The sequence below is a fragment of the Pseudoliparis swirei genome, chromosome 5 (assembly GCF_029220125.1).
Source record: "Pseudoliparis swirei isolate HS2019 ecotype Mariana Trench chromosome 5, NWPU_hadal_v1, whole genome shotgun sequence".
NCBI classification, from domain to species: Eukaryota; Metazoa; Chordata; class Actinopteri; order Perciformes; family Liparidae; genus Pseudoliparis; species Pseudoliparis swirei.
The window spans coordinates 24362806-24386054 of NC_079392.1; the positions used below are offsets into that span (position 1 = coordinate 24362806).

General features: G+C 51.2%; 1 protein-coding gene across 2 annotated transcripts in view; it reads left to right on the forward strand.

Moving 5' to 3' along the window:
- Positions 1–23249, forward strand: part of ncanb (neurocan b) — a 122700-nt gene that overhangs the window by 408 nt on the left and 99043 nt on the right. For both annotated transcript variants that reach the window (XM_056414984.1, XM_056414985.1), the window contains exon 2: positions 21389–21462. In XM_056414984.1, coding sequence (XP_056270959.1) covers positions 21399–21462 — 64 coding nt within the window. In that variant the 5' untranslated portion in view covers positions 21389–21398. The remainder of the gene's footprint in view (positions 1–21388; positions 21463–23249) is intronic.

Sequence of the window (23249 nt, forward strand, 5' to 3'; positions counted from 1 at the left end):
TGATCCGGGGCTCGGATTAGAGGTGAATTCTTCTTTTATGAGAGGATGATTCATTCACTCCGACAATCACTTTATTGTGCTCTGGTTAACGCTCACTCTGGCTCTTTATGGAGAGGAACCATGATGCCGTGCTTTGGAAATGCTTTTTGATTTGATAAGAAACCTTTTTTTATTCCTATTCCTTGATTCTCTGGTACCACCTGCCTCCCGGGTTTTTCAGGAGGAGTCACATCTACGGTTGTCTTGTGTCCTCCTTTTGTCATGATGTCACGCGTGTCCAATTATGCTGCATCTGTTAACAAGTAATACATGTAGCCGACTAAAGTATCACAGCATCTTTCTGCCCTCAGTTTTAAAGCTATACTCATTTTGAGCAACTTAAAACGAAAATATATACATATTTATATTTATTTGGCCGAACAAGGTCACGGCAGGATCTGGATCCGTGTGACCGTCCTCACCTCTTGTAGGTAACACCCCCCCCCCCCCTCGTTGTCTTCCCGCTTTAAGCCTCCAGGCGAGGCAGATCAGGACAGAGGGAGCTGTCGGCTCGGGAGAAAGTCGATAGGCAACGCAGCCAGATGAGAGGGGGGGGGGGGGGCTAGGGAGGGGGGGGGGTGACAGGTGACAGGGCTGTCAGTGGACCAGAGAGGGAAACCCGACATATTATCTCGGACGGCACTGATGCTCGAACAGGCTCCTCAATTATTTTCATGCTGGGAGGAAACTGGGCTGAACCTCCCAATGAGGGGGGGGGGGGGGGGGCGGCACTCCCACTCTTTTCTCTCCGCTTTTTTGTGTGCTCGTCTTCATTTTCCGGGGTGTCAGTTAGAGGGTGGCAGCGGAGTTGCTCGTGACCCCCCGGGGGAAATTAGGCAGAGATTCAGCCAAGCAGTTTGTGAAATGGTTACCTCTCTCTCTCTCTCTCTCTCTCTCTCTCTCTCTCTCTCTCTCTCTCTCTCCCTCTCTCTCTCCCTCTCTTATATCTGCAAGCTGTCTTTTGGCAGGATTGATCCCACGGTCATAATTCTCCGATGCCTCAACCCCCTCTATGTGGCCTCCGTGTTGGCACAGTGATCCATAACGTGGACGGCCAAAGCCAGAAGCTGCCGGCTGCTGATTGGCTGCTTGGATCCGGGGCTCCTGTTTCCCAACTGACACAGAGATCAGAAAACACCCAGCTTCATGTTCATCCTGTGGCTGCAGATAGCATGTTCCCTTGTCACTGGGCAGCATCGTGTGTGTGTGTGTGTGTGTGTGTGTGTCACCCGTGCTGCCCCTTCCTGTTGTGTTCGGGATCAGCTCCTGTTGCTCTGACAGGTTGTTGTGTCCTTCTCGTCTCGCTGCGCTTGGACTCACTGCTTCACGGTGGCTCCGCTCCCACTGTGGACAATTACAAAAGCAGCCCAGAAAAGAGAGAGAGAGAGAGAGAGAGAGAGAGAGAGCGAGAGAGAGAGCTGACAGGCTGGAATGATTTTTACGGCGTTATCTTCTCTTTGCACGAGGTTCTGTGGCCACACGGTTCAACAATGAGCTTTTTCCCGCCTTTTTTTGTACTCGAGTGTCCGAGCACGGGAATGTTACACACGCGCCGAGACATTAACATTCCCACGGTGACGCCCGCCCGCCGCGCTTAACACCAACACATCCAGCCTGGCTGGAGATGAAACGAGGGGGGAGGAGCCTCCGTCGGGAGGATCTCTGGGCGCCGGTTGGACGGGCCGCCGGCCTCCAGCTACAAATCCCCGCGCAGCTGGAAGCGCGTGGCGCTCCGAGGCGGCTGGGCCTCCTCGGCCCACGGCTTTAAGCCCCGGAATCCTTTATTATATTTATTTACTATGCCGTGTTTGTGTGTGTGTGTGTCTGTGTGTGTCTGTCTGTGTGTGTGTGTGTGTGTGTGTCCTTGAAAGTTCAGCGCTGTCGGCTGTAACGCCGCTACTTTTGACTGTCATGGAACGAGTGGGAGGGATGCTGGGAGATTCCTGCAGAGAGAGAGAGAGAGAGAGAGAGAGAGAGAGAGAGAGAGAGACTAATTCACAGGCTTAGACAACCCTGATCCAATTAAGCAGGGAGAACACACACACACACTGTGTGTGTGCGGTCCAGAGGGGTCCCTCCTGCCGCCGGTCTCAGTTCAGGTAGTTCATCTTTTCGGCTTGGTTCCATTGGCTCCTCCCCCCCCCCCTCCCCCTCCCCCAGGTCACAGGGCCACTTCATCAGGCCTAATGAAGGCCGTATACCTTCAGGAGAGCGCGTCAATCATCTCGATCGACGCGGCCCCCGCGTCCTCCTCCTCCACCCGCACTGGGGGTGGGGGGGGGGGGGGAGCTAAGTGGGCCCGCCGCGATAGCTTTGCCCGGGCTAAATAACGTACGGGTCTGGCGTTAGCCACATCGAGCTCAGCCGGCGCACCAGAGAGCCGAGCAAATGAGCAGCGCAGCTGGGCCGCCGTGGCCCCGCTGCCAACGCAGACAAAGCCCGGGGGGGGAGGTGGGGGGGGGGTAGTTTACCCCCAATCCCTCCAGACGCACCTCATGAATATTCATCAACCCCCCCATCACACACACACACACCCCTAACCCAGCTCTGCACCCCACCACATGTATTATTCAGAGGAAGCATTTCCCCTATTAAATACTATAAATAAATAAGGACATCTGGTAACAGTTTGCGTCGAATTAATGACAGGGGCGCCGTGGAGGAGCATCCAGTGATTGGAGGAGGGGGGGAGGGGGAGTTCCTTTCCTTTCAGCTTCCTTTCCTTTGTCTCGCCACTTGGTTGCGACGCGTCCTTTGTTGAAGTCAGTGGATCTGCATCTGGTTGCGTGGCGGTCCGTCAAACCCCTGAAGCCTGAAGCCTGAAGCCCTGAACCCTGAAGCCCTGAAGCCCTGAACCCTGAACCCTGAAGCCCTGAACCCTGAAGCCCTGAAGCCCTGAAGCCCTGAAGCCCTGAACCCTGAAGCCCTGAAGCCCTGAAGCCCTGAACCCTGAACCCTGAAGCCCTGAACCCTGAAGCCCTGAACCCTGAAGCCCTGAAGCCCTGAACCCTGAACCCTGAAGCCCTGAACCCTGAAGCCCTGAACCCTGAAACCCTGAACCCTGAAGCCCTGAACCCTGAAGCCCTGAACCCTGAAGCCCTGAAGCCCTGAACCCTGAAGCCCTGAAGCCCTGAACCCCTGAAGCCCTGAACCCTGAACCCTGAAGCCCTGAACCCTGAAGCCCTGAAGCCCTGAAGCCCTGAACCCTGAAGCCCTGAAGCCCTGAAGCCCTGAACCCTGAAGCCCTGAACCCTGAAGCCCTGAAGCCCTGAAGCCCTGAACCCTGAAGCCCTGAAGCCCTGAACCCCTGAAGCCCTGAACCTCTGAACCCCTGAAGCCCTGAACCCTGAAGCCCTGAACCCTGAACCTCTGAAGCCCTGAAGCCCTGAAGCCCTGAACCCCTGAAGCCCTGAAGCCCTGAACCCTGAAGCCCTGAAGCCCTGAAGCCCTGAACCCTGAAGCCCTGAAGCCCTGAACCCCTGAAGCCCTGAAGCCCTGAACCCTGAAGCCCTGAAGCCCTGAACCCTGAAGCCCTGAAGCCCTGAAGCCCTGAACCCTGAAGCCTGACGGACTCGCTCCTCCGGCTCCCTGAGGGCTCCTCCTGTGGTTTCAGCACCGGACAGCTCCAGAATGCTTTTGGTCCGTTTTCATCGTTTCTTTCTTCCCGCGGTTAACAGAAACTCGAGGGGACAATTTTATCGAGTCTCTAAAGGAATAAAGGGAACTAAAGCTCGAGGAAATGGCGATATAAGTGGGTAAAGAGAACATAAACGTCAGCCATTGTTGCTGAGAGGGACTCCTGTGCGTCCTCCTCGACCTCGCCGCTCATGAAGCTCCGCCCACTTATCAGAGATCCAGCTCGGAGGTTGAAGTCAACCAATCAGATGAATTTACGGAGGAGACCCGAACTGGAGCCGGACCGACTCCACCGGAAGATCCGATCTCCAGGAACATGTCGCTGCATGGCGTGCGGATGGCTGAGACTTAGCCAGTGTGTGTGTGTGTGTGTGTGTGTGGGTGTGCGTGTGTGTGTGTGTGTGGTGTGTGTGGGTGTGTGTGTGTGTGTGTGTATGTGTGGGTGCGTGTGTGTGTGTGGGTGCGTGTGTGTGTGTGTGCATACGTGCGTGTGTGTGTGTGTGTATGTGTGGGTGCGCGTGTGTGTGTGTGTGTGTGTGTGTGTGTGTGTGGGTGTGTGTGTGTGTGTGTGTGTGTGTGTGATAGCTTCGCCAGTGAGCTCTGCTATCCCCAGCGGTCCTGCTCAGATTGATCGGGGCTCTGCTGTCTGTGATGGATTATTCTCTGCTGTGGTTTAGCTGTTGATCACTGACCACAGTCTGTCACCCTGTGTGTGTGTGTGTGGGGGGGGGGGGGGGGCTACTGTAGCTGCCCCATGCGACCGCGTTCATTGGCAGATAATCGCTGTTTTACTCCGACTCTTCTTATCCGTGTTACACTCGCGCCCCGTCGGCTCGGTGGAGAGAGGAGGGAAAACAAAAGGTTATTTCTTTCATTTGAAGGCGTAATTGCAGTAAAACGCCCCCTCTCTCTCTCTCTCTCCCCCCCTCTCTCCCTCCCTCTCTCCCTCTCTCCCCCTCTCTATCTCCCTCTCTCTCTCCCCCTCTCTCTCTCTCTGCCGATGCCCGTTGTGTGCTCTCGTAACGCTCCACTGCCCACTAGCTCGCTGACTTTGTCATGTGCCTCCAAACACATGAAACACAAACACACACAGAAACACACACACACACACACACACACACACACACACACACACACACACACACACACACAGACAGGCTCTGGCGTGGGAGGCTCTGGCCCTAATTGGGCCTCGTCTTAGCGTGACCTTCATTGTTTGGACAGAGAGGAGATACGAGGGAGACTCTCCAAAGCTGAGGTTATCTCCTCTCCTCTCCTCTTCTGTCCTCTCTCCTCCCCTCCTCTCCTCTCCTCTCCTCCTCTCCTCTCCTCTCCTCTTCTGTCCTCTCTCCTCCCCTCCTCTCCTCTCCTCCTCCCTCCTCTCCTCTCCTCCTCTCCTCTCCTCTCCTCTCCTCCTCTCCTCTCCTCCTCCTCTCCTCTCCTCTCCTCCTCCTCTCCTCCTCCTCTCCTCCTCTCCTCTCTCCTCTCCTCTCCTCTTCTGTCCTCTCTCTCCTCCCTCCTCCTCTCCTCCTCTCCTCCCTCCTCTCCTCCTCTGCTCTCCTCCCCTCCTCTCTCTCCTCTCCTCTTCTGTCCTCTCTCCTCCCCTCCTCTCTCCTCCTCCTCCTCCTCCTCCTCCTCCTCCTCCTCCTCCTCCTCTCCTCTCTCCTCTCCTCTCCTCTCCTCTCCTCCTCCTCCTCTCCTCTCTCCTCATATCAAAGCACCAGGCTCAGCAGTGGACCAGGCATGTGTAAACATGGAGGGTCAGAGCTGTCTGCATCTGTGGAGTGGATGTTTTCACCTCATTGGCTGGTGTGTGTGTGTGTGTGTGTGTGTGTGTGTGTGTGTGTGTGTGTGTGTGTATGTGTGTGTGTGTATCTGTGTGTGTGTGTGTGTATCTCTGTGTGTGTGTGTGTGTGTATGTGTGTGTGTGTATCTGTGTGTGTGTATGTGTGTGTATATGTGTGTATCTGTGTGTGTGTGTGCACGCTCTACTGTACACGTTTTATTTATTGTCGTACAACAACACGGTCCAAAATAGCTCCTCAAGAATATGTTGTTGTGTGGATCACGGCGCTACAAATCCTCCCTCCTTCCTCCCTCTCCTTCCTTCCTCCCTCCTCCTCCCTCTCCTTCCTTCCTCCCTCCTCCTCCCTCTCCTTCCTTCCTCCCTCCTTCCTCCCTCTCCTTCCTTCCTCCCTCCTCCTCCTCCCTCTCCTTCCTTCCTCCTCCTCCTCCCTCCTTCCTCCCTCCCTCTCCTTCCTTCCTCCTCTCCATCCTCCCTCCTCCTCCCTCCTCCTCCCCCTTCCTCCTCTTTCCTCCTCCTCTCTCCACTGCCTTCTTCCTCCTCCTCCTTCCTCCTCCTTCCTCCTCCTCCCTCCTCCTCCTCCTTCCTCCTCCTCCCTCCTCCTCCACCTTCCTCCTTCCTCCTCCTTCCTCCTCCTCCCTCCTCCTCCACCTTCCTCCTCCTCCCTCACCTTCCTCCTCTCCCTCCTTCCTCCTCCTCCCCCTTCCTCCTCTTTCCTCCTCCTCTCCCTCCTTCTTCTTCCTCCTCCTTCCTCCTCCTTCCTCCTCCTTCCTCCTCCTCTCTTGCATCCCTCACGCACGCATCAAGGTCGCAAGTGAACTTTATTTTTCCCGAGAGGCCAACCCCGCTCCCTGATTGCGCGTCTCTCCTCCCGATGGGCATCTCTCTCCGACAGGACGCCGCCGCGGCAATCACGCCGTTTGTCGTTTGGAGTGTGTTACAACAAACGGCTCTAATTGGCTGCCGTCACTCCGCCGACCCCCCTCGCCAGACGCCGCTGTCTGAGACGCTGCTCGGGGATTAATACACACACACACACACACACACACAAACACACACACACACGCTCCAGACTCCAAGCGGCGTTTTGTTGGCAAATGAATTCTCAAGATGGCGTTTTTAAACCAGAGTGTCATTCATAGATGGATAGATGGCGATTTAAAAGTTATTTTAGATGGAGGGGCTCCCCCCCCCCCTCCCCCCTCCATGAGGTGTTTGCTTCCCTTCGGCGGCGTGGGGCCTTCAGGAGGTCGGCGCGGGTTCATGGAGACGTGATCTGACATTATACAAATATAATATTCAGACTTCATGGCCCTTTTGTTACGGAGGAGCTGACGGCAACAGAGCCGTCCACCGAGGCGGTCGGCTGCATCGCCACGAAGGAAGCAACATAGATATGAGAGAGAAAAACCATCAGGAATGTGAGAGAGCGAGAGAAAGAGAGGGAGAGAGATGGAGAGAGAGAGAAAGAGAGGGAGAGAGAGGGAGAGAGAGAGAAAGAGAGACAGAGAGAGAGGGAGAGAGAGAGAGAGAGAGGGAGAGAGAGAGAAAGAGAGGGAGGGAGAGAGAGAGAAAGAGAGGGAGAGAGAGAGAAAGAGAGGGAGAGAGAGAAAGAGAAAGAGAGAGAGAGGGAGAGATCTCTTTGTTATGCCAACATCCTCCTTCAGCACGTCTGTCAGTGAACAGATGTTTGTATTATTTTACTTCTCCGTGCCACATCCCCCCTCCCACACACACACACACACACACACACACACACACACACACACACACACACACACACACACACACACACACACACACACACACACACACACTCTTCACTCTTCCGTTCCTTTCAATTAAACCTTCCGGCTGATCATTTACTTAACTAAGCTCCCTCCGGCCCTCCTCCTCCCACCCCCCCCCCCTCAATGTAACGGGAGGGGTCCACTAGAGGAAACAACATGGTACAAACAGAAGCTTTTATTTCCACAAATATCACATCAAAGACAAAGTTGTTGTTTTTAAATATGAAAAAATGGAATACGGAAAACATGAATATATCTCACAGGAGAACAGTTCTCCTTAGGTTCTCCATCGTGTGCCTCTCACAGGAGAACGGTTCTCCTCTCTCCATCATGTACAGAGCAGTTTTTTGGGGGGTTTTGCTGCGCTTTTGACTTTTTTCTTTCCTGAGTTTCATCCACCAATAATTATTTTCTTGTTTACAACCTACCAATTATTGGATGCAATGGACTTGTAATATCTCAAATATCTCAGAATATCTCAAATCTGCAGAGTTCCAAACAGGGAGAAGTGAAACAACCGGACGACGTACGCAACAGTGACATCATCAATTCAATTCAATTCAATTCAGTTTATTTGTATAGCCCAATTTCACAAATTACAAATTTGTCTCGGAGTGCTTTACAATCTATACACATAGACATCCCTGCCCCAAAACCTCACATCGGACCAGGAAAAACTCCCAAATAACCCTTCAGGGGGAAAAAAAGGGAAGAAACCTGCAGGAGAGCAACAGAGGAGGATCCCTCTCCAGGATGGACAGAACAATAGATGTAATGTGTACAGAAGGACAGATTTAGAGTTAAAATACATTCAATGAATATGACAGAGTGTATGAATAGTTCATAGTAGGCATATTCCACGATGGAGACCTCCACGATCCATCAGGCAGATGGCGGTGGGGAGGAGGAGTGGGCGGAGTCTCAACAGGACAGTGGCGTAGTCAGGAGCAGGAATTCCACGACCCAGACGATCCATCAGGCAGATAGGATCTATGCCGTCTCATAGGGTCCGCTGACCCCATGAGACGTGAAGTCAAGGACTCCGGGAGAAAGCAGAGTTAGTAACGTGTGATTGAGAGATGAAAATTCATCCTTAAGGAGAGAAAAGAGGAGATAGGTGCTCAGTGCATCCTAAAACGTCCCCCGGCAGCTATAAGCCTATAGCAGCATATCAAGGGGCTGGACCAGCTGAACCTGATTCAGCCCTAACTATAAGCTCTGTCAAAGAGGAAAGTCTTCAGTCTACTCTTAAACGAGGTGACTGTGTCTGCCTCCCGGACTGAAATTGGAAGCTGGTTCCATAAAAGAGGAGCTTGATAACTAAAGGCTCTGGCTCCCATTCTACTTTTTAAGACTCTAGGAACTACAAGTAGCCCCGCATTTAGTGAGCGTAGCTCTCTAGTGGGGCAATATGGTACGACAAGCTCCTTAAGATATGATGGAGCATCACCAATCAAGGCTTTGTAGGTTAAGAGAAGAATTTTAAAAGTGATTCTTGATTTTACTGGGAGCCAGTGCAGAGCAGCTTGTGCAGGAGTGATGTAATCTCTTTTCTTAGTTTTAGTGAGAACACGAGCTGCAGCATTCTGGATCAACTGGAGGGACCTAAGAGATTTATTAGAGCAGCCTGATAATAAGGAGTTGCAGTAATCCAGTCTTGAAGTAACGAACGCGTGAACCAATTTTTCTGCATCTTTTTGAGACAAGATGTGCCTGATTTTTGAAATATTACGTAGATGAAAGAATGCAGTCCTTGAGATTTGCTTTACGTGGGAGTTAAAGGACAAGTTCAAGACAACAAGACAACATGGAGGACGTCCAGGAAGACTGTCTCTAACACTCGATCCACATCAGGCCCTCCCTCGGCTCATTGAGGTGGATGGATGGAGAATAAACTGCACAGATGTTTGGAGAGTATCACCTCATCTCACTCTCCTCGGGAAAGAAAAGAAGTGAAATGATGAATCATCCTCTTAATACACACATCTCTGTTTACACTTCCTTTCCCTCGACGTCCATCGTGTCTCTCCACATCGTGACACTGTGATGTGGAGCCCAACGCCCCCCCTCTCTCTCTCTCTCTCTCTCCGTTATCTTGTGTGAAGAGTCTGCAGACGGAGCTGCGATCGGACCGCTAGACAAACACCGGAGGCTTGAGAACATGTCTCCTTTCTCCTTCCCTTGTTCCCCCCACAGCCTCCTTGACTCCTTCTCCTTCTCTAACTTAAATCCCATTCCCAACCGACGTCTGTAACGTGCCTCCACCGTTGCTCCGGGACCTCTCATGTGATTCCCGACCCCTCCGTTCTGAAACGCCATGTCCCGCTCACGGCGGTACGAGCCCGAGGGCCAATCAGAGCCTCCGGCTGGCGCGTGGTTGTGCCGTGAGATGTGTAATTAGCCAGAGGGGCCCGGGAGGGGGGGGGGGGGGGGGGCGAGGTGGCTCCTGGGCGGATCCGGTTCCTGAGAGGAGATCCTTCATTGTTTAATCTCCGCCTCGATGCCAGACCTCCATCTGAACTCTCTCTCTCGCTTCCTGGTTGCCAGATTCTTGGCTCGTGCTCGTTCACGTCCTGCGAGCAGCACGCGGTCCGCGTGTGTGTGTGTGTGTGTGTGTGTGTGTGTGTGTGTGTGTGTGTGTGTGCGTGTGTGTGTGTGTGTGTGTGTGTGTGTGTGTGTGTGCGTGTGTGTGTGTGTGTGTGTGTGTGTGTGTGTGTGTGTGTGTGTGTGCGTGTGTGTGTGTGTGTGTGTGTGTGTGTGTGTGCGTGTGTGTGTGTGTGTGTGTGTGTGTGTGTGTGTGTGTGTGTGTGTGCGTGTGTGCGTGTGTGTGTGTGTGTGTGTGTGTGCGTGTGTGTCCAGGCGGACGAGGTGGAGGTCAACGTCGCCAATCGTGGTAATTAATGGCCACCAAGTTAAGTCATTGATGAGTTGAGGTGGAAGCAGAAGCCGACACCTGCAGGGTCCCAGAGAGAGAGAGAGAGAGGGGGGGGGGGGGGTTTGTGTGTCTGTGTGTCTTTGTGTGTGTCTCTGTGTGTCCTTGTGTGTGTCCTTGTTTGTGCGTCTTTGTGTGTGTGTGTGTGTGTGTCTTTGTGTGTGTCTCTGTGTGTCTTTGTGTGTGTCCTTGTGTGTGTGTGTGTGTGTGTGTCGTCTAATTTCTTATTGAGAGTGTCGCGCGGTTGAAGACATTAACATCGCTCGGGTGAGAAATTAGAAACCCGGCTGATTAATTTCCCGACCCCGGAAAAAACAGAAGGGATGAAACGGCGCTCCGCCGCCACGCCGTTAATAACCACGCCGCTCAGGAAGATTCATGGCGCCGCCAACGGTCGGTTCAAAACACTTAGCCGCCGCCCGAGGGCCTGATGGACGAGGAACAACCGCGAGGAGGAGGAGGAGGAGGAGGAGGAGGAGGAGGAGGAGTCACTCCGGTGACGCTCCTCATCAACGCGCTCGCTCGGCGTCTCTTGTTCACGCCGTTTGAGTCGAGAACTCAACGCTGTTGGTGTGAAATGTTTTTGGGAAACACGCCGAGTTCTTCTTCTTCTTCTTCTTCTTCTTCTTCTTCTTCTTCTTCTCCTTCCTCTTTCTCCTCCTCCTCCTCCTCACACCTCCTCTGTTCCACTAAAGCAGCTTAATTTGCTTCCAATGAAGCAGCGGAAACTAAATTCAATTCAATTCAGTTTATTTGTATAGCCCAATTTCACAAATTACAAATTTGTCTCGGAGTGCTTTACAATCCGTACACATAGACATCCCTGCCCCAAAACCTCACATCGGACCAGAAAAAACTCCCAAATAACCCTTCAGGGGGAAAAAAAGGGAAGAAACCTTCAGGAGAGCAACAGAGGAGGATCCCTCTCCAGGATGGACAGATGCAATAGATGTCATGTGTACAGAAGGACAGATTAGAGTTAAAATACATTCAATGAATATGACAGAGTGTATGAATAGTTCATAGTAGGCATATTCCACGATGGAGACCTCCACGATCCATCAGGCAGATGGCGGTGGGGAGGAGGAGTGGGCGGAGTCTCAACAGTAGGCGGAGTCTCAACAGGACAGTGGCGTAAGTCAGGAGCAGGAATTCCACGACCCAGACGATCCATCAGGCAGATAGGATCTATGCCGTCTCATAGGGTCCGATGACCCCATGAGACGTGAAGTCAAAAGGACTCCGGGGAGAAAGCAGAGTTAGTAACGTGTGATTGAGAGATGAACATTCATCCTTAAGGAGAGAAAAGAGGAGATAGGTGCTCAGTGCATCCTAAAACGTCCCCCGGCAGCTATAAGCCTATAGCAGCATATCAAGGGGCTGGACCAGGTGAACCTGATTCAGCCCTAACTATAAACTCTGTCAAAGAGGAAAGTCTTAAGTCTACTCTTAAACGAGGTGACTGTGTCTGCCTCCCGGACTGAAATTGGAAGCTGGTTCCATAAAAGAGGAGCTTGATAACTAAAGGCTCTGGCTCCCATTCTACTTTTTAAGACTCTAGGAACTACAAGTAGTCCCGCATTTAGTGAGCGTAGCTCTCTAGTGGGGCAATATGGTACTACAAGCTCCTTAAGATATGATGGAGCATCACCAATCAAGGCTTTGTAGGTTAAGAGAAGAATTTTAAAAGTGATTCTTGATTTTACTGGGAGCCAGTGCAGAGCAGCTAGTGCAGGAGTGATGTGATCTCTTTTCTTAGTTTTAGTGAGAACACGAGCTGCAGCATTCTGGATCACTTTATTACTTTTCATTCAGGTCTGAGGCGCCTTCATCGCCCCCCCCCCCCTCCTCCTCCTCCTCCTCCTCCTCCCAACACACACACACACACACACACTTGGAGATGAAAAAGCATTTTTATGGCCGTCTCTAATGTTCCCCGGTCGAGAGTGAGCTCCAGTGTTCGGGCCATTTGGGAGATTAAAAAAACAACGCGGAGCGCGTCGCCCCGACGGCGTGGACGCGCTCAGCGACTCGCGCTCAGCGACGCGAACTCGAGGAAACCGAAAACGAGGCCGACGAGGAACACGTGGAACCCAGAAGGCCACGCGATGAATCAAAGGACGCGGAAACTTCACGCGCACAGAGGAATAGCATCCGTGATCCGAGAGGCGGGAACAACAGAGCTGATCACAGGACCCTTTGTACCTGTCTCAGGTTGACACACACACACACACACACACACACACACACACGCTCACAGGAAGAAAGAGTTCAACCCACCTTCTAAAAAAACACTAATCAACACACAGAATGTGTCGTTTGCTTATTCTCTGCTCCCCAGTCGAGTGACACACACACACACACACACACACACACACACCCCATCCCCCGAATTGTGACTGTGAAAAAAACCCTCATTCAGCTCGGCCCCAGGCAGCTTTCATAAATTCTGATTCTCCCAAAATGAGCGTGAGCCGGAGAATCGATCCGCAGCTCGGGGATCCCGGTCCGTCTCCATGGCGCTGCACTGAGACCGGGGAGACGAGGGCTGGAGAGCCTCCTACACCCCCCCCCCTCCCCCCTACAGCCTATCACTCTTCCCCCCTTCCCTCTACACCTCCCGTTATCCTCTTCTTCACAGAGGCGCGTTAACTCTCCAGCTGCATTCGTTCCTCCTCCTCCCTGCATCTCTCCAACACCACCACCACCACCATCAACACCACCACCATCTCTCCCATGGCTACACTCACCACCACCACCACCACCACCACCATCTCTCCCATGGCTACGCTCACCACCACCACCACCACCACCACCATCAACACCACCACCACCATCTCTCCCATGGCTACACTCACCACCACCACCACCACCACCACCATCAACACCACCACCACCACCACCATCTCTCCCATGGCTACACTCACCACCACCACCACCTCTCCCATGGCTACACTCACCACCACCTCTCCCATGGCTACACTCACCACCACCACCACCTCTCCCATGGCTACACTCACCACCACCACCACCACCACCATCTCTCCCATGGCTACACTCACCACCACCACCACCACCACCACCACCTCTCCCATGGCTACACTCACCACCACCACCACCACCATCTCTCCCATGGCTACACTCACCACCACCACCACCACCACCACCACCTCTCCCATGGCTACACTCACCACCACCACCACCACCACCTCTCCCATGGCTACACTCACCACCACCACCACCACCTCTCCCATGGCTACACTCACCACCACCACCACCACCATCTCTCCCATGGCTACACTCACCACCACCACCACCTCTCCCATGGCTACACTCACCACCACCTTCCTCTCCCACCTTCCTCTTCCTCCATATTTACACTTCCAGCCACAGTTCCCTGAAGCTCCTGATCTTCAGACTTTGGTGACTCTTCAGTCGTTCTTAAGCGTGATCATTCATGAAGCACTGGGGGGGGGGCACGCGGGAGCTGCTGCCACTATCAGCCCCCCCCCCTGATAGTGGCAGCAGCTCCCTCGTGCCCCCCCCCCCCCTCCGTGGCTCAGAGTCTTTCTGCTTCACGCTGCATCTCTTCTCGCGCCTGTCAAGGGCAGCTTGTCTTTCTTTAGTCTTTTTCTTCCCGGGGCCACAGTCGCGCTCCAAATTCCAATTTCTGCTCAACTTATTCATATTGTACGTTGACATTCCTCATCTCATTTTAAAACCTCTTTTTTTTCTTTTTCTCGGGCGTATTATATCCTCTGAACTCCGATTTCTGTCCGTGCCGATCCCTCATCTCCACAAGCCGCTCCTCTTGGCGAGCGCTCATCTCTAACGTCTAACCGCACCTCCTCTCTCTCTCCACCTGTAAAGACTCAGAGTGCCTCCATTCTGGGTTCCTTCAGTCACATCTCGCTACCCACAATGCACTCTGTCACTCTATAGTTATAACGGGATCAAACCAATATGATGCTGGAGAGAGATTTAAAGAACAGAGATGGAGAAGAACTTGCTTTGGCTCGGCCGGTCCGGTCTGTCTGGCTCCTGATTGGCTGAGCAGCTCCTTCTCAGGTGGCCACGGTGATGGATGAGACACACACACACACACACACACACATCCCACCCCCCATTAACATGATGCAAACACACCATCTGTCTGTCTGCATCCTGGTGGCTGGATGATTTGTCAGTGTCTTCATGTGTGCGTGTGTGTGTGTGTGTGTGTCCTCCGCAGGTGTATGTGTGTATCTGGCGGTCACTGACAGTGTGATTTTTAATGAGATGCGGATTGATTTAAATGCAGATGAAAGCAGCAGATTACCCCCGCCACTGGGATTTTGTTGTGTGTCTCTTAGTGTGTGTGTGCGTGTGTGTGCCTCAGACACATATGCTTCCCAGTGTGTAGTCTGTTTGTGAGATGATTTTAATGAGCGATATAAGTTACTTAAGTCAATTGGCTGACATGATTCTCTCCACAGCCAGAAAAAAACAAAATAGAAAAGATTAACAATAATAATAGTCACAATAATATAACTTTAAATAAGACTTACACGTTACAAAGTGGTTCTAATAATAAATGTACAAAATGTGGAAAAAGAGTAGAATAAAATATTTTCAGAAAAATGCCAGTCTGTCAAAAATGTAAAATAAATATGAACACGTACTTTTGTAATATGTGAAGTTCCCCGCACTGCGAGAGTTAAGCGAGTGTGTGACCATGTATTCATATTCATATATATTCATGTTCCCCAGAGGATGAAGACAGTCGGCTTTGGTCCACACGTTTGTAAAAACATCGAGATAGATTGTAACATATTTGGTAATCCCGTAACTTTGCACCTTAAATTAAACCTGTGGAATTATTTGATCAGAATCCAACCAGCAACATGATAATCAGCCTTTAGTGGTCCATTGGGATCAAGGTAAACATCGTGGTCCACCGGTCAGGGAACTGTGTGGCTCGCGACGACGGCCCAGGCTCTTAAGGTGGACTGACCTTTAAGGCGGACCAGCTTCTCTGACGTGAGCGTTTAGCTTCCAGCGCCACGAAGTCCGACCGCAGTGATCTCTCTGGAGCCCCGAGCCCCGACCTCTCTGGCGTGACCTTTGAAACGGGCTGGAATCGGTATGAATACCAACGGGTCAGCACTTCACGCCCACCCCGTCACGGGTTACGAGTTGAAATGGACCGATTTTAATGTCTTCCGGGATTCTTGTCTTTTTACGAGAGGCAATCATCCGATATATATTTACAGGTTTTTTTTGAAGAAGAAGCGGTTTATGAATAAACCAGACGTAATATCGCCTGTGCTTGTATTACTGGGATTTAATTTAATGGACCATCTTAAATCTTAAAGAGGAATTTTGCCGTATCTCTGGGATGTGATGTCATTAAAAGACGATACATCACATGACGCACCCCCCTCTCTGGACGCTGTGAAAGAACCGGACTCGACACGCACTGGACGCTCCGCAGGCCGCCACTGTGTTCATTCTGATGGTTGAACTGGTGAGGGGGGGGGTGAGGGTAGTGTGTGTGTGTGTATGTGGAGGGGGGGGGGGGGTTATAGTGCTGGTTTACGGACCGGCTCCCGGGCCTGTGGCCCCGGCGTGGTTCGGTGTCCCCGCACCGCTGAGTTTGATGAACGGGGGAGTCTTTACGAGGATTTACGGCCTCGCAGATGAGAAAACAGAGAGGCGGAGGAGAGATGGAGAGGAGAGGGGGAAGAAACAATGTAGCGGAGACGAGAGGAGTGTGTGAGAGGAGTGTGTTAGAGGAGAGTGTGAGGGGTGTGTGTGTGTGTGAGGGGAGTGTGTGAGTGTGAGGGGAGTGAGGGAAGTGTGTGAGGAGAGTGTGTGAGAGGGGAGTGTGCGAGAGGAGTGTGTGAGTGTGAGGGGAGTGAGGGGAGTGTGTGAGGAGAGTGTGTTAGAGGAGAGTGTGAGGGGAGTGTGTGTGAGGGGAGTGTGTGAGAGGAGTGTGTGAGTGTGAGGGAGTGAGGGAGTGTGAGAGGTGTGAGGGGAGTGTGAGAGGAGTGTGTGAGAGGAGTGTGTGAGAGGAGTGTGTGAGTGTGAGAGGAGTGTGTGAGGAGTGTGTGTGAGGGGTGTGTGTTAGAGGAGTGTGTGAGGGGAGTGTGTGAGAGGAGTGTGTCAGTGTGAGGGGAGTGTGTGAGAGGAGTGTGTCAGTGTGAGAGTTGTGTGTGAGAGGAGTGTGTCATTGTGAGAGGAGTGTGTGAGGAGTGTGTGAGAGTGTGTGTGAGGAGTGTCAGTGTGAGAGGTGTGTGAGGAGTGTGTGAGAGTGTGTGAGGAGTGTGTGAGAGTGTGTGTGAGGAGTGTGTCAGTGTGAGAGGAGTGTGTGAGGAGTGTGTGAGAGTGTGTGTGAGGAGTGTGTGAGTGTGAGAAAAATGTGTGAGGGGAGTGTGTCAGTGTGTAAGTGTGAGGGGAGTGTGTGAGAGGAGTGTGTCAGTGTGAGGGGAGTGTGTGAGAGTTGTGTGAGGGGAGTGTGTCAGTGTGAGAGTGTGTGAGAGGAGTGTGTGAGTGTGAGGGGAGTGTGTGAGGGGAGTGTGTGAGTGTGAGGGGAGTGTGTGTGAGGGGAGTGTGTAAGTGTGAGGGGAGTGTGAGAGGAGTGTGTCAGTGTGAGGGGAGTGTGTCAGTGTGAGAGAGGAGTGTGTGAGGAGTGTGTGAGAGTGTGTGAGAGGAGTGTGTGAGTGTGAGGGGAGTGTGTCAGTGTGAGAGGAGTGTGTGAGAGGAGTGTGTGAGAGGAGTGTGTGAGAGGAGTGTGTGAGAGGAGTGTGTGAGAGTTGTGTAATAACCTGGCAGTGTTCCCAGTGAAACATCCAGACCGCCTGTAATATAAACCGCTAACATGCGTTAGCCGTGTACTTCTGTAGGTTGGAGTGGCCTCGGGGCGGTTATGTCATGGCGTCGCGCTCCGTCGTGTGTATTGTGTGTGTGTGTGTGTGTGTGTGTGTGTGTGTGTGTGTGGTATTGATGAAGAAACCAGCTCACCAGAGAGCGCGTAGCAGCAGCTCTCGGTTGTCACGCCTCTTGTCATCGTCTCAGCCGCTCTAACTCCCCGAGGGAGACGTGATATCTATTTATAGACTCTTTACGATGCTTTATTGTTTTTTTACCAGCGTCAATGAATCCACGTCCCGCGTGTGTTTCATCTCTGACTCGTCCGGCTTCACTCCGGTCCAGAAGACAGTTTCAGTCTTAAAAAAAAAAGATTATTTAAATGTTGGAATGCGGAAAATATTGTTGAACGAAGAGAAGACACAAATCTTTTAAAACCCCCCAAAAATGTCCAAACGATTCCTGATTCCAGTTCATAAAATGCGAGGGTTTCATTCTAAAGGTTCTTTTTTTTAAAACTTTTCGTTGAAAAAGAGCAAATGATAGATGTCACCTTGACCTCGGGGGAACGTCTAATTAATATTTCATCGATGAAGTAATTAAATCACACACTAAAAACTTAACTGATGGCATTAATTCATTGGAAACCCACACGGCCTCCTTCAGGCCCTCGTTGAACCCTGAAGGCATCCGCGCCGCTCTCGCCTCTTTAAACCCCCCCCCTGTGTACGATCTGTGTACCCCCACACACACACACACACACAGCCCCCCCCCCCACCCCCGAGCCACATTGATATTCCTGTAGAAGACGAGGCGGCGCCCAAGGGGACCTTGATGTGCCCGGGAATATATTTAACATTTGCCATCCGCACAAAGTGGCTCCGCGGCCCCGGCAAATGAGAGGCCTCGGACATTTTTGGGGGGGGGAAATTGCCTGGCCGCCCTTAAAAAAAAAAAAAAGAATTCCCGTCACATCGTTCTTCAGAGGAATCTCGGTCCCTCCGTTCCCAATCCTTCCTCCTCCTCCTCTCTTATTCGCATGGGCAGCATGAGGTGGGCTCATCATCTTGACCCTCCTCATCCAACAGGGGGGATGATGGGGTATGGATAAGGGAGACCTGGGTGGCTTTCAGCTGTAAGTAATGGCTTTCTCTATAGTCCTGGGCGGCCATGAAGCTAATTCCCTCTCTGCTCCGAAGTGTCACCCCCCCCCCACACACACACACACGCTTCTGTGTGCTGGAGCTTGGTCGGCACTTTCTCTCTCTCTCTCTCTCTCCCCCCTCTTTGCCATTTGGACCGTCGTGTTTATTAAAAATTGAAGCATCCGAACACACACACGCACATTGTAGTCCATACACTTGTGTGTGTGTGTGTGTGTGTGTGTGGTGTGTGTGTGCGTGCGACTGTGTGAAAACACTCCGCCGTAATTGACAGCACTTTTCAGCTCGGCGCGCTCTCCTCCTTAGTTTCATCCCCTCTTCCCCTCCTTCCTTTCATCCCTCCATCCCTCCTCGCCTCTCCCGATTGGCTGCACCTCCCCGTGTGAGCGCGAGCGGCCCTTCGTTCTCGTACAAAACTAAAAAATATCCTTTCCCACAGAACAATTCACCGAGTTGTGCGTTTTTGCGCGACATGAAGCGCATCGAGCGGCGAGGAGGGAATACGATGACGTGGCGATAAAATAAAAACCCAAATCCTGTGGAATAGTATGTAAGTCACGGAAGAAATCTGAAAAACAAAGCATGTGAGTTTCGCTCGTACCATGTCCCCGTGTCACGGGTACATTTTACATTCCCATCTGTATTTTCTACGTTTGCATTTTAGATTTTCATAACATCGCGTCGTGTTGCACGTCCTCCCTCGTAAACGCCGTTTTTTTTCTAGCCTCACGTCAAGTTTTTGAACGTTTTTTTTCGCCGTTGTTTTGGGCGCAATTCTTTTTGTCGTCCACGGAAAGTCCAGGAGGGCGGCGAGGCTTGAACGGCACACGACTTTCACCCAGGACAACGCCGTCTGGGTCTCGTTGGAAAACCAACATATATTATACAAGGGGTCAGGAACCTTTTTGACATGGGAGAGCCATAAAAGCCAAATATTTCTAAATATATTTCATTGAGAGCCATATAGTATTTCTAACGTCTAATAAATTAAATATCTCTTGCATGATGCTAGGGGGGGGGGGGGGGGGGCAGGTGACTTTTCTGTGTGTGTCTGTATATATGTTTGGAAGCAAGATGATTGAGGATGAAGCTATTTAAATGAGATGGGTGGGGCTTCGAGAACAGGCCGATTTAATCGAGTTAAAATCTCTGCACCTGAGTGACGTCACGCTGTTGTTCACCACGATGTCCCCTCCCCCAGCTTGTCACAGAGACCGTACAGATGGGAGCAGGCAGGGTGACAGACAGCTAGAAGGTTCCGAACAGATGCACGAGTCAAAATATGTTCCCGACGGACCTTTCCAGAACCCGCCCCCCCCGGCTCGGAGGAGTCAGGCCCAAACCCATCCATCGTCTCTTCTTAATCTCCCCTTTTCACCTCGTTAGATAGACCTCGTCTCTCTGGATTGGGGATAAGAAAGAGAAGAAGAAGAAAGTCGGCGCCAAGCTGCCGCTCCGTCTGTACCGACAACTCCCTTGTTCCTCAGCTCCTCTCCTCTTTTCCTTCTCTTCCCTTTTGCTTCTTTCTTAAAAAGAAAACTCCCCCCGTCACTCTTCCCTCGGCACGGTGCATTATTAAGAGGGCTCATTAATCACTGGGGGCGGCCCGCCTGTCGCTCCATCATTGAATCCCAAGCAGCCATACATTTCCCTTGATGCTTTGCAGGCTCCCAAAAAAAAAAAAAAAAGAGGATTTTGCCATCATATTCAGAGATGGCAAAATGGTCCACTGTGACCGAGCCCCGAGAGACTGACCGATACGATCAATACGCAGGATCAATAATCAGGCGGTGATTGCACAATCCAACGTGTGCCGTGTGTGTTGATGCATGGGAGCTGCAGTCTGCCCTCCATTTCTAATCAACCTTACTTTATAACTTTCTCGTGTGATCTCTTAGGGATGTGAATGTGATAATGCGTGAGTCATTTGTCATTTGTTCTACATACGCTGCATTCGAGTGCTTGTCAGAAAGTAGGAAAACACAGCGTTAAATAGAAAAACTTACGGAATGGCATAGAAAAAGAAACGCAGTTATATTCTACATGCATATTCATGTATTAAAAGGACGACAGCAGACAACGTGACTTTTATCCGTCAGAGACGCCACGTGCATTACTCACACAGGGTTTCTCAGGCCCCACGGCAGGAACCGTGTGGTCTCTGCCTCCTGACACACACACACACACACACACATTTGAGTCAAAAATAGACAGGAATAACCACAGATTCTCTGTGAGTGAGAGTATATCTTATCGTCTGTCGGCTCAGATGGCAACGCCGATAAAACTCGACTCGCTTCCCTTCAATGTCCAAAAAAGAACTACAACCCAGATCTGTCACATGAAGCGATGAAGACGTAGCGCGAGCGTCAACCTGGCCTCTCGGATAGAGATCTGCTATATTTAATGTGACAGCATCGACGGCCGCTTTTGATACCCGTCTGCTCGGCAGCGTTCCCAGCGTGCCGTGTGCAACGCCATTTTTTATTCATGAAACATTTAAGATGTTTCATCACCTGGGTAACGCTCGGTGTGGATTACGGTCCAAAAAAAACATGCCAGGTGGTTTTTTTGAGAGCATGCGCATCAACCATAAACCGAGCATCTGCGTGGAGAAGACACCCTGGGAGAGACGCCAGCCGAGCGCAGACAGTCTGCCCCAGTGCATGCTGGGATTAGTTTAACCACCCTGTGACACCGGATAGAAATAAAACCAGGAAAAACGATAAAGGAACGAGGCCCTATTTTAAAAAATGTTTTATGTGTGTATCTCACGAGGGGCGGTACTTTACTGAAGTAGAAGATTATGTCTTTTTCATACTTGGGAAGGGGGGGGGGGGGGGGAGATGGAACGCCACGGTCGCATTAAGTCAAGTTTATTTGCATAGCCATTAAAAGCCTCTAATCACAGCTGGTCTCAAAGTACTCGAGAAGACTTCATCACTCTCACATTATGGAGCACTAAATTAGAATGAAGAATGAATCGACTGCCCTCTATCCTCAGGCCCCCCCCCCCCACCCCACATTGCGAGAAAAAAAAAGATTCCTATGAAAAGTAAATTGCAACCGGTGACTCATCCGAGCCTCACAGGGGCAATGTGTTGCTTTCAGTTCGTTCCTCTGTGCACTCACATTGTCTCTCTCTCTCTCTCTCTCTCTCCCTCTCTCTCTCCAGGTGCAGCAGGATGAGGGCCGTGTGCACTCTGCAGCCCCTGCTGGCCTTCCTTCTGCTCCAGACCGCGGGCGGCGGTGAGTCCTCGTTAAACTATCGCACACTCACCAAGTATTCATACTTCACACGGCCCTGAGCGGCCAGAGCAGTCGCCCCCTGCTGGCCATTAGATATAACGGTCCAGGCTCTTCCACATCGGTTTCACGTTTCAGAACCAGAGGCTGACGACACATCGACTTCACGGTCCATTCTTCGGTGCGTTCAGAATGCTTCATATACAGACATACACTACCGTTCAAAAGTTTGGGGTCAGTTAGAAATGTCTTTATTTTTCAAAGAAAAGCACTGTTTTTCCAATAAAGATAACATTAATCAAAAATACACACTATACATTGTTAATGTGGTAAATGACTATTCTAGGTGGAAACGTCTGGTTTCTAATGAAATATCTCCATAGGTGTATAGAGGCCCATTTCCATCAACTATCACTCCAGCAATTATGTTAGCACAGCTGAAAACAGTTATGCTGGTGATATAAGCTATACAACTGGCCTTCCTTTGAGCTTGAAGTTTGAAGAACAAAATTAATACTTCAAATATTAATCATTATTTCTAACCTTGTCAATGTCTTGATTATATTTTCTATTCAATTTTCAATTCATTTGATAAATAAAAGTGAGTTTTCATGGAAGACACACAATTGTCTGGATGACCCCAAACTTTTGAACGGTAGTGTATACCGACATATACAGACATATTCAGACATATACATATGCATATAAAGACGTATACAGACATATACATATGCATATAAAGACATATACAGACATATTCATATGCATATAAAGACATATACAGACATATTCATATGCATATACAGACATATTCAGCCTCTCTGGTTCATTTCCTCCGGTTCAAATGGAGCCTTTGAATACTTCATGGTCCTATTACCTCTGATAGTCAAACTGGCGCATGATTCATCGTCATCATTAACAGTGAAAAGAGAAAACACATCTCATATTTGATCGACTGCAACCAAGCGGCCGTCGATCTCCTTCAGAATCCCCCCCCCTCCCCCCTCCCCCCGTAGGGTACGTGAGTTTTGGATCCACCTCCCGTCACGTCCCGACTTCAGTGACGAACGACGTCCCCCCGGTGAGGATTATTAAAGTGAGATGAGAAAAAAAAGACCTGCTAGAGCTGGATGAGAGTGATGTGTGATACGGAGAACAATCAAAGATAAACAAAACCCCCGCTTCACCCGCCCCCCCCTCACCCCCCCCCCCCCCCCCAAGCCAAATAGCACGCAATCCAAAAAACACTTTGAAACTCTCAGGACCGCCTGAGAGTGAGATCATGAACAGAGTCCGTCGCTCTCCGGCACTTAGAAGGTGTCATCGGTCTTCAGGCTTCAGAGAGACTGTGATACGTCGGCCAATCACAGGTCACTTTAGGGACCGCCCCTTCCTGTTGGCTCTCATCTCAAAGTGCTTCGACAGGCCCGTTAGTCTGACGGCGCCGACACCCCAGTCAGCGTGGCGTGGATGAGGTTTGAGATGGTGCTCCCATACCACATGTCGAGAAGGTTATTATGGATAAGTAAAGAGATATATCCCTCTTCTGTACACTTTCCTAACGCTTGCTGGTCGGTCCACTCTCACTCGTGACGGCCAGGTCAGCGACATGAAAGTCCCTCCTCCCCACGAGCGAATGGTAGAACGACTTGTTATCTCTCTCCTCCGACGTCTTCCTCCTCCCTTCGCGCGTCTCTTCACCTGTGTTTCCTTTCCTAAGCACTCGGCGTGACCTCCCCCGGCTCGTCTCCTATAGCCCGCTTACTTCCCCCGTTTTCTTCTTCTCATAA